At 45.1% G+C, this 16841-nt stretch overlaps 2 protein-coding genes across 2 annotated transcripts in view; both read left to right on the plus strand.

Moving 5' to 3' along the window:
* The first annotated feature begins 547 nt into the window (after window positions 1-547).
* C15H5orf47 (chromosome 15 C5orf47 homolog) lies at window positions 548-10998 on the plus strand. Its single transcript, XM_032125361.1, has 5 exons — window positions 548-1375; window positions 1998-2086; window positions 3566-3668; window positions 5798-5844; window positions 6228-10998. The coding sequence occupies exons 1-5, from the start codon at window positions 1105-1107 to the stop codon at window positions 6252-6254; spliced, it is 537 nt and encodes a 178-aa protein (XP_031981252.1). The 5' UTR covers window positions 548-1104; the 3' UTR covers window positions 6255-10998.
* Window positions 10999-16535: 5537 nt separating this feature from the next.
* The window catches only part of NSG2 (neuronal vesicle trafficking associated 2), a 31507-nt gene continuing 31201 nt past the window's right edge, over window positions 16536-16841 (plus strand). Inside the window, exon 1 of the mRNA XM_032124905.1 lies at window positions 16536-16673. The gene's annotated coding sequence lies outside the window, so the exon portion shown is untranslated. The remainder of the gene's footprint in view (window positions 16674-16841) is intronic.

Here is a 16841-nt window from a genome sequence, read left to right on the forward strand (position 1 = left end):
TCTCTTTGGATCCATTCCTAAGGGCAGCACCATTCATGCTGCCAGTGCTGCTGAAACAATTAGGAGAAAAAAAACCTGGTATTTTCAGAGAATTTATTCTTTCTAGTTTGCAATCCTTTGAAAAGTGTGCTGAACTCTGGGAAATAATCCAGAGCAGTATTCTAGTGACAAAGAAAACATCAGTGGGACTTGATGTCAATTATTCCCTGTGAGTGTGGGGAGGCCCTGGCACAGGGTGCCCAGAGAAGCTGTGGCTGCCCCTGGATCCCTGGAAGTGTCCAAGGCCAGGCTGGACGGGGCTTGGAGCAACCTGGGATAGTGGAAGGTGTCCCTGCCCCTGGCACAGGGTGGGACTGGATGGTGTTTAAGGTCTCTTCCAACCCAAACTATTCTATAATTCCATGACTTGAGCTCTTCAGTGAGAACTCCAGTTGTCAGTGTCCATATCCAACAAACCCATGGCTGCAGTGGGACATGTCGAGCACCTGCATGGGCTGGACTGACCACACTGGGCATCCTGTCGGGGTCACACTGCTGCTGCTGCCGGAAGGACAGAAAGGTATTTGATGTTTCATTACTGTTCAGCAAGTGGCTGGAGCAGGTGCACTGTTTGGAGAGGAATTCCTTGTATCAGTGCAGGCACTGCAGCAGCACCTGCACCAAAGAGGTGTTGCCGGTTCCTCTGTAGAGACAAACAAGACATCAAACAACCTTCAGCCCGGTGTCCCCTTATCAGTGTTACAAATAGATCAATAACTTGCATGAAACATGGCTTCGGGCAGCAGCACTGTGTGCTAAACCTTAGCGCTGGCCCAGAGGCAGGGGGACATCAGTCCCTCAGCCCCGGCCCCCCTCACCGACCTCCGGCTCCCCTGGCTGCCGCCTCAGCCCCGGCTGCCCTCACAACCCTGGGCTCTCCTCACTAAGCCTCACCCCCGGTTCCCCTCACCGTCCCTCAGCCCCGGCTCTCCTCGCTGACCCCTCAGCTCCGGCTCCTCTCAACCCGCGGTTCCCCTCACCTCCGTTCCCCTCACCGACCCTCGGCTGCCCTCACTAAGTCTCTCTCCCTGGCTCCCCTCACAGCCCGCAGCCCCGGTTCCCCTTATGCCCGCGGCCCCGCCGCAGATGGAGCGCGGCCGCCGCGCCCTCCCGCCCGTGCCGCTCGTGTACGTGAACACCTTCGGCTCGCACCGCTGCGGCTCCGTGATCCGCCTGGGCCGGGGCTGCCGGCAGAGCCCCGGGCAGAGCCCCCCGGGTCGGGCTGGGGCCCCGAGGGCCGTTCCGGAGCCGCGGGCCGGGCCCAGCCGTGAGCCGGGCGGCGGCGGGAGGCGGGCGGGGAGCGGCGGCGAGGGGAGACCCGGCAGCCGCGCCCCCGGTACGTGAGAGAGACCCCGGGAGAACCCCCTTGTGTCGGGCCCTCTAGGGGCTGGAGGTGGCTCAAGTATTGTCTTAATTGTATGTACCAGGAATAGCAGGGCCAGCAGGAACCGGGGGCGGGGAGGGGGGTGATTCTTCCCCTGTTCTGGGCACTGGTGAGGTCACGCCTCGAGTGCTGTGTCCAGTTCTGGGAAAAAGAGGAAATTAAAAGCTCCCAGAAGCCTGTTATCTTAATGTGTGGGTGCTGTGCAATTTTGAAATCTGTTTTGTGGCATTTGAGAGACATCCACTTGCCCCAGGGTTATAATGGAGTAAAGAAGGGGACAATCTGCAGGATGTAAGGATTGACATCCTATAATCTGCTGGGACCAGAAATAAAGATCCCTCTGGAATCATAGAATGGTTTGGGTTGGGAGGGACCTTAGAGATCATCCAGTTCCACTTCCTTCCTAGGGACATCTTCCACTAGACCTGGCTGCTCAGAACTCCATCCAACCTGTCTTGGACACTTCCAGGGACAGGGCCCCCGCAGCTTCTCTGGGCAACCTGCGCCAGTGATCTACAGCTTCCTTAGGAATGTATTGTAAATACTCAAAAAAAGCTTTTTAAACTCTTTCTAGGTGGCCCACAAGAGGCTAAGACTGACACCTTTGACTTTCCCATCCCTTCAAGAAACGTTGATAAAGTCATTAAACGAAAGAAGAAAAAGGTATGAAGTGTGGGAGCTCAATTAGCTGCCTTGGCATTTGAGAAGGCTGCTTGTTCTCTGTGTGTGAGAGCATGAAGGAGATTAAAAGATGGAATTGGTAGCCTGTTACTGAAAACCTTACTTACAGAAAAGAAAAAAAGGTATTATCTTCCCTCTCTGGAGGCTTTAAAATTCTGGCTCTTATTCAATAAAGCACTTAAGTGTGTGCTTACCTTGAAAAATGAGAGTATGCTGTTGACTTAAAGCCTGTACTGAAATGCTTTGCTGGATTGGGGCCAGGGTGCAGCACACCTTGCTGGGTGAAACCCAGCAGGAGAAAGCTCTGCAGCTCCTCTTCCTCTCATGTTTTAAACAAAGAAATCCCACGGGTTGCAAATAAGCGAAGGCAGGAATCTGAGCTATTAACACCATCCTTGTAGCAATGCAGAATTACTTTCTGCTTCACAAACATGTTTCTGTTCCTGTTCAGTAGTTCGACAAAGGCTTGAAATTTTAAGAGGAACATTTATTAAGCAGTTACTCATTATGAGATTCTGTAATGTGTGAAGTACAAGTAATCAGCTAGACTAGAACAGAGTTATGTCATAGATATTTGATTTAAAAACAGCAAAATGCTACCAACTGCAGAGGAACAGCTAATAACATCCCGGAATACGGCTCTCCTGGTGCATTGAATAGTCTTCAAAAACAATGAGGAATATATATTATGTTTTAGCAATAAATGTCCTCAAGAAAGGAATTGTGTTTAGATTTAAGCAAGTTTCTCAGATAAGGTCCAGCAAAAGTCCAAACATCAGCATGTCAATAGCCATTTCTGTTTGTTAGGCCACCTTTGACTGAATGCTTTTGTCCACAATTCCAGTTTAATCTTTTCAATGTACAAGTCTGAAACATGCCCACTACAGACAGAGCTTTATGCCTCTAAAGTAAAGGTTTTCAACATCTATAAAACAGATTAATATGGATTTGATATGGAAAAGGGCAACACTGTTGCTATTCTGGAATCTGAGTTTGGGGCCTGAGTTATGCTGCTGCTGAGGTACCACATGGGTAAGTTTTTGTTCCTGGAAAAATAAACAATCTTATTTTTTCCCCCCATTTTGGATGACTTTGAAGAGAGCTTAATGGCTCTACACATGTTTTCATAAGCTCTGCTTATCTAGAAGGGCACTTCTCAAGTCCTGGATAAGCACAAGAGTTCCAGGCAAGAAAGGAGGGGAGACCTCATGAGAAAAATCATGGAGGAAGTTTTGTTTCTGACTTTTAAATAGAGGTGATTCTTCCATACATCCCATACATACATATATATGTATGTATATATGTATGTATATATATATATATATATCCCTTCTTCTCTTCCCTCCCAGTCCTCAACAAAAAAACCCATCTGGACTTCATAGTCATTGTGGGGAATTTAAAGTTCTGCCCTATGGATGTTTTAATGCAAACTCTTCATATGCTTCACATTTCATCTTTCAGTCCAAAGTTTGGCACAAGGTCTGGAGAGTGATTTCAAAAATGCTTGAGGAAAATGAAAGGTTCAGAAGTCGCCTGTTGAGCTGCAGCCAGTTTAATGAAGCAGGTAGGAAATGAACTGATAACATTTTATTTTACTAGAGAAAACACATTATTAATACAAGTGAAGATCCCAAGGTTTAAGGTCCATTCAGCTGTTTGTTTTGGGTAGTAGGTGTTACAAATCACAAATGGAATTCATTCCATATTTTAGGCACTTCCAGCTTTTTTGGAAAAAACCCTTTTGTTTCATGGAGACTCTTGTATGTATTAGTTTTCAGGAAGGACAGTGGAAGTGTTTGCTGCAGCCTGACATTAAAGACATGCACATAAATCATCTGCAAGTTTTTCTGAACATGTGAAATACGTAATTAAACTTATTCACAGATGGGTCCGAGGCGGTATTTGTATGAATAATAATTTATTTTTTCACGTAGGAAAATAGTGGTTGATTTCATACAGACAATAAATAAATTAGATGCTCCCCAAAGGTTGCTGTAATACAATTTAACAAAACCATCAAACATGTTCTCACTCTGTGCCCTGAATGCAGCTCTTTCATTACTGGAAAATGACTTGGGAATTAAAACTGGTGCTCTGCATTCAGCCAATTTCAATTAGAGGCATTGTAGCTGCTGCACAATTTAAGATAATACAGTGTATGCTTACAAGTGGAATTGGAATTTCTGGCCTCACAGTTGGATGAATTACTAGGAAAAAGAATATACTAATCCATGAAAAGCTACCAGGCGAGTAAAAAATGCCATGTTCACCCACAGCACTTTTTCTTTGCTTGCTTTGCTGCTGCTGGATGTTTTCCACATGGGGGCATGTTAGGGTGTATCCCAATGTGTAGGACCACTCCTGCTAGTGTCTTATTCTGTAAAATGTTGGATTAGATTTCCACATATGTAACAAGAAAACACTCCCACAAAATTTTTCTTCATGAGAACAAAAGAAGTGCAATTCTGGTTCAGAACAGAAATCTCTACCCCAGTGGATGTTATTGAATAGGAGAAGAAATTCCACAATGTGCTTCAACAACTTATTCCGCAATTATTGTGCAAATACTCTGCATTGTGTGGAAAAACATTTCTGTTGGCTTCAAACCCAATTCCTGATTAATTCTGGAATTATGACATGACATTAATTATCCATTATGTGCTGTTCATATTCTTTATATCAGTCGAGGTTCCATTGGCCTCTGTGACATTTCTGTGCTAAGAAGTTCCAATCTAATAAATCTCTCCTCCCATGGAAACTGTTCCATGTGCTTTCTCCCACAGCTGAGATCATTGCAGAAGTGTTTGTGCACAGCTATTAATGTATATGTTGGATATATATCTATGTTTAAGACACACATATATCCATGGATGTGTAGGACAGTGAATTTTAAAAAAAAAAATCTTTCTGGATTTATATTTGCTTGATTTCAAGAGAAAGGAGAACAAGTGTCCAGAAAAAAGGAGGAGAAATCTTTAATAGATTATTAGATTTCAAGTTATTTTAAGAAACCTCCCCCCAGAATTCTGCTTATATATGATTTCCTGGGTGGATTTGCCATCTTACCATAATGGCTGCTTTCCTGTTATGGGCACACAATGTGCTGTTTAACCTTGGATCTATGGACAGGGCCTGTCCCCTTTTCAGCCACTCATTTCTTTTTAGAGAAAGAGCATTATCTTTATATATAACTTCCAGTGACTTAAAAAACCTCACCAACCAACCAATCCCTCCCCCTCGCCTCTTACTCTAGCCTTAATTGTAATTTTACCCCATTTCTCAGGAGCTTTAATTGAGAATCTCCTATTAAGCCCTATTTCAGTGAAAACCATCAATTCTAATACCTTCTTTCTAATTAGCAGACTTTGCACAACATCAAATCTAGCATAAGTCTCCTATTGATCTGAGTTTTTCATTAATCAAGAAGCAAATGGAATAATTCTAGCACATATTTAGATATGGATCAACAAGTCTGAATAAACTGGGTTCATTTTTATCTTCTTTTTTTCCCTAGATTACTAAAGCCAGAAAATTAATGCTGCATTTTATTGCCTCTATAAATAGTCTTTTTGAGAGAACAAAAGTCTACTTGAATTTTAATGCTACCTATTTACTCCTTGGAATGTTGCAATTAAGATTAGATTCCATGTGACTGCAAATGATCATTTTCCTCCACCTGATGTTCTCCTGCAGGCTCTGACAGGATCCAGAGGTCACAGAATGGGGCATACCTGGACAGGGTATGTACGCAGTCCATTAAAGGCCAAAGAAAAAGCTAAAATAAGCAAATTAATAATATTAAAAACATGCACTGATCTTGTTTAATGTTATTATAATAAGTGCCAGTTATATTCTAAAGTATTACTGACATTGAGCTCAAATATTTTCAAGATTTTAGTGATGTTTGGGGACCAGAACAGCTCCATCCTCACAGGGAGGGCTCTGCCCTTTGCCAAGGCAAAGGGAGGTGGATTTTGCCTTCTTCTTGATCTAAATCCTTCCATGATGGTCGAGAGTACAATCTGAAGAATCTGAACAGTCTTTATTTGTCCCACTTGATACAGATTTTTATTTTATATTAATGGGAACGTACTAACTCACTTTTATCACTTTTTTTCTCTAGGACGAGTTCATCTTTGGCTGGGTGTAGCAGGAAAAGAAAGGAAGATTCAGCCCCAATGGAAATAAAAAAGTAGTGAAAGCTTTTATTTTGATCTAGTTCTTCCTGGAGTCAGTGCAAGATTGCAAAGTGACTTCAGGGAACACAGGTTCTCTGTTGTTTGCTTGGTGTTTGTGCTTCTGCTGTTTAAGAGGTTTGTTTTTACAGTGGCTTAAACAGCTCTGTTGCAAGATATTTATCTCAAGCCATTAAGGCTGGTGTTTTACTGAGCTATTAGTTTCAGAAAGCTTTTTAATAAGCATAATATTGTGACAGTTTGCTTGCAAAAGAAGAGATACACATTTAGTGTTGTCTCTGTATTTATATCTTTTATTTTTGTAGCTTGTCAGGATAACAAACACAAATTCAGAAAGGCAGAGCTCCTCAACAAGAAATAAACCCTCACTTTCCTTTCTTCCTGATTTGAATAAATTTGACTTTATGATATTAAAGTATTACACAATAACCCCCTCTGTTCTTTCATCCATTTCTACATGAATCTCAGCAAGTATTTTGAATATGAAACCAGGTGAATGTTTTCTCTCTCCCCGTTCATCCTGAGGCTCATAATGGTACCATCACAATCACGAGGCGTTGTTTATCTACCTGACTTCAATAACACAATATAATTTTCTTCTGTTATGCAGCTTAATACTTGAACTCTTGATTGACTGTTAAAGCCTTTTAAGCCAGCAAATTGTGTAAATGGAACATGAAAACTGCATAAAAATAGTTATGTTCATCTTGGAGTAAAACATTCACCTGTCACAGTGAGGCGTCCTTGCTTTCAATAAAAAGATTGTTTTCTCCTGGCATAATGCCTTGGTGTTTGCAGATATAATGACTGCAGTGTCAGAGTGTTGAGCTTTAATAACATGCTGGTGATTGTGTCATTAAGCAGCAAAGCATTTGGAAAGGTTTCATCTCTGTTTTCTTCATAGTAGAACTGCAAGTGGGGAACTGGAAAGTGCCTTTTCAGGGACAGCTGCGGCGTCAAGGTTCTCTTCTGGTTTGTGGCTGGGTAATATTCGGATTTTACTTAAAATAGTTGACATTTCAGCTTGGAAAAGGAAATGAGAAGGCAAAGTATTCAATCAAGACATGATCATTTTTCTGGCAGAGCAAAAATGTCATAGTTCTTTGGTATTTTCCGAACACATGTTTAGAGTCACACATGGGATTTTGGGGGGTTTGGGGGTTTTTTGACTAAACGAGACTATCTCCTTGTCCCCACAGTTCTATCAATGAAATGTTTGCATGGGGAGTTATTTAGTTTATAATCCTGGTTTGTAAATTGTAGAGTTGTTGCTCTAATGTTTCTTTTCTTGTAAACTGCAGCTGCAGTTGGTACTTTACTGGCACAGACTTCAGGGGCCCTGGAAACACTTTTCTTCCAGATGCATAATTGCTGCTTTAACAGGATAGATGAGGTGCATTAACCTAAAGCTCTGAATGAATTTTAGCCAAGGCATTAAGAGTCTTTGGATAAATACAGACCTCTGTCTGTATGACTGTTTTAAAAGAAATTACAAAAGATAAGTATGGCACTAAATCATCCCTGTGTGCCTCCTTCAGTCTAAAGGGTCTATGTGGTGATGATGAGATAATTAATTGGTTGGAATCTACTGATCAAGAACTTTCATTTGGCAGTACTTTGAAAAGGCTCTTACATTTCAAATCACTTTGGGTCAGAACAGCTGTTGCAGTGGGGAAAAATGCGGATTCACATTCAATTTTTGACTTTTTGGGTGATAAATTTCAGCTTTCTGCTGTAGTGACCAGATTTCAAAGGTACAGTTGGGAACAAGGGTTATCAGAGCAGTTAAACTGCTGAAAAAAGGGCCTGGAGAAGAACCCAGCTCAAGCTCTGCAAACCAGACCACCATCCTCATCCACCCAGACCTCCGTGCATTCTTTTTTTAATTCATGTGATCATTTAAGTACCAACTGCAAAAGAAAAGTAGTTGTAGTGCTGCATTGAAATATCTTGCATGTTCCAAGTAAGTAACGTGCTCAACAAGGAGAAAAAGGGTTGGATAAACATGAAAATATTTATTGAAACCCTCTTTGTTAAAAGGAGTGAGAAGTAAATAAGGGACCCTCAGGGCGCTGGGTCACAGAGGAGAGACTCAGAAAAGAACTGATTCTGCTCTGAAGTCCTCAATCATCACTGCAGAACCAAGAGCAAGTGTCACACTGTCCTGCTGTGGCTCCTGGGCAGCACTGCTGCTCCTTCACATTCTTCAAAATGCAGATCAGTTACCTGAAGTTTTTAATAACAAATCTCCCTTGGAGTGTGAACTGAAGCAGATGTGCAAATACAGAGGTCACACTTTGTCTTTGCTTTGCCTTGTTCTCAGCGCATAATTTACCTTTCTACACAGAACACGAACTCCAGCTTATTCTAGAAGTTTGACATTTCTTTGTCTCCACTCTGTGAACAGCTGCCAAGAGATCTGAGGAGGTTCCTTGTGGTGCAGAGGTGGGAGGGAGCAGCCAGGGCATGCAGAGTAGCCAAAGGCATTGCTGCTGAACTTCTGTTATCTGGTAATAATGGTGTCAGACACTTGTCTCATGATCCAAAAGCTGGTCTGGATAAGCTCTTTTCCCTGTGTGTCATAAATGCAAATGACTTTGGATGAAGGTAAGCAGTGGAGAGTAAAAGCCTTTGGGGTTTGTATCACTATTCCATGCTAGCTGGAGATTGATGGGTCAAAGTTTAGCTGGAAATAGAACATCCTGGCATGTTTTGGTTGAAATTATCCCATTCGGGGAGTTCTTGCCTGGTTCCTGGAGCAGCTCGACCCAGGCAACTCTGCCTTGGAGTTCTCTGTACAGGGCTTGGGAGCTCAAAACTCCAGCTGGTGGCCTTGGGCTACGACTTCCAGTGGCTGTAAAGCTGGAAGGAGGGAAGTGCTGGGAGCCTGAACTCCACAGTGATTTCCATGTCTGGAAGCACTGAGAGGCTTGGCTGAAGCTGGACTGCCGGAGCTCCTGCACTCCCTGCTGTGGAGCTGTGGCTCTGGGCAGCCTTCCCCGGGTGTCCTCAGCATCCAGGCTGCACAGGAGCCAGGGAGCTTCAGGAGCTCCCACAGCTACTGTGTGGAGCTGCTGTGTGCAGATGCTGCTGCTGCTGCTGCCAGAGACGATGTCACCGATCAGCTGCAGCCTTGAGAACTTGGGAGTTGTGTTTTGGAAGTGTTTTGATGTTTCTGATGTGACCTTTCTGGGAATTTCCAGTTTGTGGGCATTTTCAAAAGGGTTTGTTTCCTGCTTGATTTGGCCCAAAGCCACCAATTCAGATAAGACCTCATTTCCTGCAGGCTGGAGGCTTGGCTTGCCCAGCAGCTCTTCTGCTCATGCCTCATCTGCTCTGGAGCTGGGATGAATTAGATTCCTGTGTCCCACCAACTGAGGCTCTGCAGTCCCATGGCCTCTGAGGTTATCGTAACTTGGCCATTACAACATAATTAATCACCAAGGTTAATAATATTTCACTGCTGATTCCTTCCATGAAAAGATTTCAGCTCTGAAGCAAAACTTGAGAGCAGGCGGTGGAGTTTCCAACATGGTTTGATTTTGGGAATGTAGAAGGTGACCTTTATCTTCACTGAACATTTACATCCAGTAAATGTCTTTGTCTTTAGGGCCCTCCCTGGTAGTCAATGTGCATGTTTTAACTTCAAAGCTTCTAATACAATTTTGCATGGACTCTGACTAAGGAATAGCCTTCAGCAGGCAGTTGAATTGTAGTTTTCTTTTTATTTGGGAGAGGGAAGTGACTGAAAGCAAATTTTGGGCATATATGACATTTTGCCTGTGCAGTAGGCCCTTAAATATACAGCAGAACAGAACTTTGATTTATAGCTCTTGTAAATAATTCTCAGTGACATACATGGGCAGGTTTGTGTATTATGTTTATTTTCATTGCATAAGCACTTGTATAACTGTGATGGTTGGAATTTGCATAAAAACCAAACCAGCCGTGGATGGGTTTCACATCATGGGCTTTCCAGCAAACTGAAGCAGCAGGAGAATCCATGGCTTAAGTGCAGTTTTACTTTAGGAGGAAAAGAGCAAGTTTTATTGAAGTATATTACAGCCAGAGTGGATTTTTAATAAATATTCACAGGAAGTTTCTCACTCGTTAGTGACAGCATCAGGACCCTCTCCTCTGAGGCAGAAAAATTCACATTTGAAAGCTTCAGCCTAAGGAAAATTAATGTGTGTAGCTGCAGTTTCATTTTGTTGGGAGAAAAGTTTGGAGGCCCCCGAGATAAAAAAGAATATGGCTTGATCCAGGGAGGGTGAATACCTCCTGGAAAATGCTGAGTGCTTTGACCTCCCAGTGACTGTGGCACCTCTTTTATCGTGTCTCTTGTGGTGAATATGTGAAGCAGATTAAGAGAGGATCTCTTCTTCTTTCTCTAAATTTGGACCCCACGTTTGTGTCTCACCCGAGGGGCTCAGCTGAGCTGTGGATGTTGCTGGGCTGGGCTGTGAAGAAATCTGATTTGTGTCATCTCCCAGAGGTCATGACAAGATCCCTCCGTGCTGGGAATGTGTGAGATTTATTGCAGCCCTGGCAATCCTGTTTGAGGGGGAACAGAGGCAGATTGAAAGAGCTGTGCTGGAAGGCTCAGGGTGGCACTGACAAATGTTCCCTCTCTTCCAGAATCTTTGTAATCTCCTGTATTTTGAAATGAATAATAAACTAACGTGGCTTTTAGCTTTTTTCCCTGTTCTGCTGTATGATTGTTTTCTGGTTCCTAATGTGTGTGACAAGAAAACAGTGGTGCTGATGGAACTCTGTGGGATGGATGAGATCCTCACAGCAGTGACTATGAGTAGTTAGACCCAGCTTAAAATGGACATGGTCACTTTTTACACCTCCTGGTATTTTAAATTCCTTCAGCTACAGAAAGGGTAAAAAATTTTGAGTATGGTGCTAAGTTGTCTGTGATCTCCCAAGGAAACTGTACTGGTTTTTACTGCTGTATTGGACTAATTTTAAAATGAACTCTGGTGAATGTTTGAGAAACAAACAGGATCTTTTGGTAGAACAGTCTGAGGTGGATGATGTTACTCCTAGGATTGCCCTATCATGACTATTGTGACTTCCTGAAACTTCGTCCTCAATCAATGCTTCTAAGTTTTGTAGTTTCTCTTCTTAGTAACCCCTACTTCCTGTTCACACATTTTCCAAAGCTTTCATTGAAAGCCTGGTCCCAGATTTTCAATATATGGAAACAGATGAAATATTGTTCCTTATATTAATGAGCAGGACCATTATAGGGAAAAATGCTTGGTGTGCAGGAAACATATTTTATGAAGGAAGACAATGAGTGTTTCATAGATCAAGGAGCAAGTGAGTAGAATAATATTCATTAACATTGAAGAGAAATTGATTTATGTGTTCAGGCTTGAAGCGGGGAGAGGCGGAACCGTGCAGTGACTGATGTTTTGTTTACAAGATGCAGAATTTGCAATACACTGAAACCTTTCTACCCAAGCCCTGTTACCCACCCTTCCTCCTGGGTTCAGCTTCACCTGGGCTTCACCTTGGGCTTCAGGGGAATCTCAGCTCCAGCACCTGGATCATCTCCTTCCCCTCCTTCTCCCCCATCCTGGGTGTCTGCAGAGCTGTTCCTCTCACACATTCTCACTCCTCTCTCCTGCCTGCAGCTGTGCAGCTTTCCCCCCATGCTTAAATCTGTTTTCCAGAAGTGTTACCCCCTTGGAGCCACTGTGTGGGACATGGGGGAAGCTTCCAGCAGCTGCTCACAGAAGCCACCCCTGCAGCCCCCCTGCCACACAAACCCAATGCATTAATATATCGTGGGAGACTTATGAAAGGAATAAAGAGAGGCATATATTTTTGTTGACAGAAGAAATATATTGTTTATTCCTCTGGAGTCTCATGTTGCTCATATTGCTGCTGTGTCTTATTGCCTGTCACTGAGCTGTGCTGTGTGGGCGGAAATGTCAGGCTCTGTATTGGCTCTGTAAGAAAATCTGTGTGTTACTCTGATTTCTCATACTCACTTGGGCTTGCTTTAATGTTGTCCCTACAAAATGTTCACTTTTGGGATCTTGCTGGCAACTTCAGACATCTATTTTTGCCATGAAGCATCGTGCTACATAAATTTACTCCTGGTAGTCTCTTTGTTTATTTGTTTGTTTGTTTGTGAGAGAGGGATTTTGCAAAGAGGTATTTTCAAACTGAAATGGGCCATACTGACCCTAAGTAGTCACAGGGCTGGTCCAGTCCCCTGGAGGAAATGGAAGTTACTGGATGTAATTCCGAGGGAGGCTTTGGCTATCTCTCTGCTCATCTCCCTCCACCACACTGCCAAAATTCTCAGATGGTGCCACTGGAAAATATTGCTTAAAATGTACTTCCACCCTGAAAAGTCAAAAGGTAAAAGCAGCATCTGCTCATTTTTTGCAGGTTCTTGCTGCTGGCACTCAGAACTAGAAGGCTTGAGGGGAAAAGTGGCTCCAAGCGCCAGTGCTGGAGTGCTGGCCATGCTGAGCTGGGCTCTCTGGGCCACATGGAATCTTTCCAGCAGAGTTTAGCTCTGATTAGTTATCAGTAGATTTGGAGCTCCAGGAAAGGTGTTTTACAGTGGTAAAATGTACAAAAAGGAAGGGGATTCCCCTCACTGCCCCTTAGGTTTGTTACCATGAAGAGTATTCAGGCATAACCAACAAAAGTTAATATATTAAACTCTGTGAGTTCAACTGAGTAGAGACGAGGAGCAAGCAGGTAACCTTATTTGCAACCTTATTTTTTCATGATGGAACCCCAGTCTCCATGGGTTTGCACAGGTGACTCTGGAGATTTCACATCACTGTCTTTGTGAAGTGTTGCTTAAGACCTCTCTTAAGCCAGAGCATCAGCTTAGGTGTCATTAATGTAATTTTGGCTAAGCAGGATATTCATTGCTTGATGTGGATGAAAATTATTTAGTTTTTAGATCACAGGATGCATTTGTAAGCTATGAAAGACATCACTTTGCTTTTCAACAGAGCCCTCAAGTTGGTAATTACCAGCTAAAGGTGGAAAACCACAATGCCATTTTCATGGAGTTGCAATGCAATGTTTTCTTTGCTCTATGTAATAACATTTCCTAGTCCTTCCTTTGAAAATAGCCATTTTGCTGACAGAAGAGCTATAGTAGTTCAAATTCATATGTTCAATGGGAGGTAAGTATAGATCTGCTAATCTCTGTGGATGGTCAAATCACTTCAGATCATGTAATGTAATATACTGGAATTTGGGGAAAGAGTTGCTGTAATTGCACTGTCTTGTTTAGAGTATCTGCCCCTCTGGGAGAGGCAGATGGAGCTGGGATTGTTCAGGCTGGAGAAGCCTCCTCTCAGCTGTGCCCAGCGACAGGAAAAGGGACAAAAGGCCCAAACTGAAACACAGGAAATTTCATTTACACATGAGAAATCTATTTTACTGTAAGGGTGACTAAACACTGGAACAGCTTTCCCAGAGCATTTGTGTCTCCACCCACAAGAGTTATTCAAAACCCAACTGGAAACAGCCCTGAGCATCCTGCTCTTGCTGTCCCTGCCTTAGGGACTGGATGGGCTCCTTCCAGCATTGCTGACGCTGGACAGGAGCGGCACCAAATGCTCTGACAGAAGCCTTCAGGGCCAGAGGGCTTTGGCTCAGGATTTGGGATGAGACTGGGCTTCTGGCATCACTTGCAAAGTGTGTGCTCTTGGATTTTCTTACAGCCTCCACATTTAGAAGGTCCTAATGATCATCCTGAGCCAAACCAGCACAGGGACATGAGAAAAGGACTTTGCAGAGTGTATAACTTGCTGTGTATCTACACAGATCCTATCCCAGGTGGGCATGGATGGCTGATTTCTGGTATTACTGCAATATTTAGACATTATATAAGTCATTTAATCAATAATCTTTAGTGAATGGTTTTTTTACCTGCTTCCTCAGACCTATGGAGCCTAAATCCTACACTTTCCCTTACCTGTGGGGTACAGCCTGCCAGTTTCTTTGTAGGCATCTCTTCCTGGTCTGGTCTGCAGCAACCTGGAGTTGTAGTTTCAGTGGAAATCTTGTTCAGTCTTGAGCTGGATCGGATCTAAGGGGATCCCTGCTTAAGAAATCTTTCCTGAATTTCCTCAATATGAAATCTCAAAACCTTCTGATGTGATTGATTTTTTTTCCCCCGATATTCTGAGAATATCAAAAAACTACCTGCCAAACATTCGTAACACTCCAAGCAAAAGTTGTTCAATGTTAAGTTGTATCTATGACACAACTTTATTCTTAAACCCAGAAAAACCCTCTAGGGTGAAATTTACTGTAGAAGTTTGGCCTTATCCAGAAATATGATAGAGAAAATTCCAACCCAAGCATGAAGAACTGGTGAAACTGTTGCAAACAGGATCTTTAACAGGATATTAGTAGCAGGTAGTTTTAGCTGCCCTTCTCTGCTCCCTTCCTCTCTGCTCTTCCCTCTGTACTGTGAACAAGCTCTACCACTGCAGTCAGCACTTCCCCTCACTCTGCCAAAATACAGCTTTAAATGAGTTTTCACAAGTCAATTCTAAAAGGCTTTATTATGGAAACAGTTCACGCCTTCAAGGAGTATATTTAGGTCTCGTGAAAAGTGCCAAGTTGCAAGCTCTGGAGGCAAATTCTAAATTTATAAACAAATCAGGCTGAAGTCATCCCAAAGTATCCTGTGTCTCCAAGAGAAGTGCTCAGCCTCCTGCTGCAGGGGATGGTGGCTGTGGTGGTGCCGTGGCTGTGGTGGTGCTGATGGTTGTGGTGATGCTGATGGTTGGGGTGATGCTGATGGTTGTGGTGATGCTGATGGTTGAGGTGATGCTTATGGTTGTGGTGGTGCTGATGGTTGTGGTGATGCTGATGGTTGGGGTGATGCTGATGGTTGTGGTGATGCTGATGGTTGAGGTGATGCTTATGGTTGTGGTGGTGCTGATGGTTGAGGTGATGGTGATAGTTGAGGTGATGATGGTGGTTGAGGTGATGGTGGTGGTTGAGGTGATGGTGGTGGTTGAGGCGATGATGGTGGTGTGACTGTGCGTGGTGCTGATGTGACGCCAGCCTGGCTGCTGGGAATAGGAGCAGAGCCCAGTATAAAGCCGAGCAGAGCCAGGGTTTGGTGTTGTCTTGCCATCCCAGCATTTGAGAATCACAGAATCCTTAAAGTTGGAAAAGACCTCCAAGGTCATGGAGTCCAATCATTAACTCAGCACCGCCAGGTCTGCTGTTAAATTGTAAATGCCCCATTTACACGGTTTTTGAACACTTCCAGGGATGGTGATTCCACTGCTGCCCCGAGCAGCCTCTGCCTGACCACTCTCTTAGTGAAGAAATTCTTCCTAACAGGCGATCTAAACCTGCCTTGGTGCAACTTGAGGCCATTTCCTCTTCTCCTGTATCTTGTTAGCTGGGAGAAGTGACTGGCCCCCAGCTGGGCCCAGCCTCCTGTTGGGTATTTGAGTGGGTACCGGGGAGAGTGACTGAGGGCCAGGAAGGTGATAAAGGGATTGGGGAACCTTCCCTATCCTGGGAACAGGATGAGAAAATTAGGCACGTCCCGCCTGGAGAAGGTTGTGTGGAGACATCACAGCACCTTCCGGTGTCTGAAGGAGCTGCAAGGGAGAGGGACTCTGCATCAGGAACTGGAGTGACAGGACCAGGGGGAATGGGTTCACACTGAAAAGGGGGAAATTTGGGTTGGGATATACAGAAGGAATTGCTCCCTGTGAGGGTGGGCAGGCCCTGGCACAGGGTGCCCAGAGCAGCTGTGGCTGCCCCTGGACCCCTGGAAGTGTCCAAGGCCAGGTCGGACAGGGCTTGGAGCAACCTGGGATAGCAGAAGTTGTCCCTGCCCATGGCAGAGGGGGAACCAGGCGACCTTTAAGGTCCTTCCCAACCCAAACCATTCCACGATCCCACCTCATTGCGTGACACCACAGTGAGTGACACAGCGATCAACGCCACCAGCGCCCAGAGAGTGACAACAGGGCTCGTGTCTCCACACAGCCGCGCCGGATTATCCCCACCCCGCTGCCGTCCGCGCCCGGGCAGTGCCGCGGAGTTGTCGCGGGTCGCGCGCGTGTCCCCGGCCATGGGGACGCGGCCCCTCCCTCAGCGCCCGCCGCGGCCTGCAGGGGGCGCTGTGCCCGCGGCGCGAGGCGCGGCCGCCAGGGGGCGCGCGGGGCCGCGGCGGCGCTGAGCGCGGGGCGGGCGGGGAAGGAGCCGCCGCCCCGCCCGCCTCAGTCGCCGGCGGAGCCGCAGCGAGCGCAGCGCTGTCCCTTCAGTACCGCTCCCCCCGCGGACACCGCGGGCTCCGCGCACCCACACCGGCCCCGCCGCCGCTTCTCGCCGCCTGCTCTGCAGTAAGTAACGGAGCCGTGCCCGCCCAACCCGCGCCCCGAACCCCCAGCGCCGCCGCTCCCGGGGAGCTGGGGGACGTCCGTGTGCTCCGGGATGTGCAGGGGAGGGGGTGTGAACCCTCAAGGGGGTGCAAAAGTGACTCCTGGGGTGAGTGGGAGACGCGCCGTGTC

The sequence above is a fragment of the Corvus moneduloides genome, chromosome 15 (assembly GCF_009650955.1).
Source record: "Corvus moneduloides isolate bCorMon1 chromosome 15, bCorMon1.pri, whole genome shotgun sequence".
Classification (NCBI taxonomy): Eukaryota; Metazoa; Chordata; class Aves; order Passeriformes; family Corvidae; genus Corvus; species Corvus moneduloides.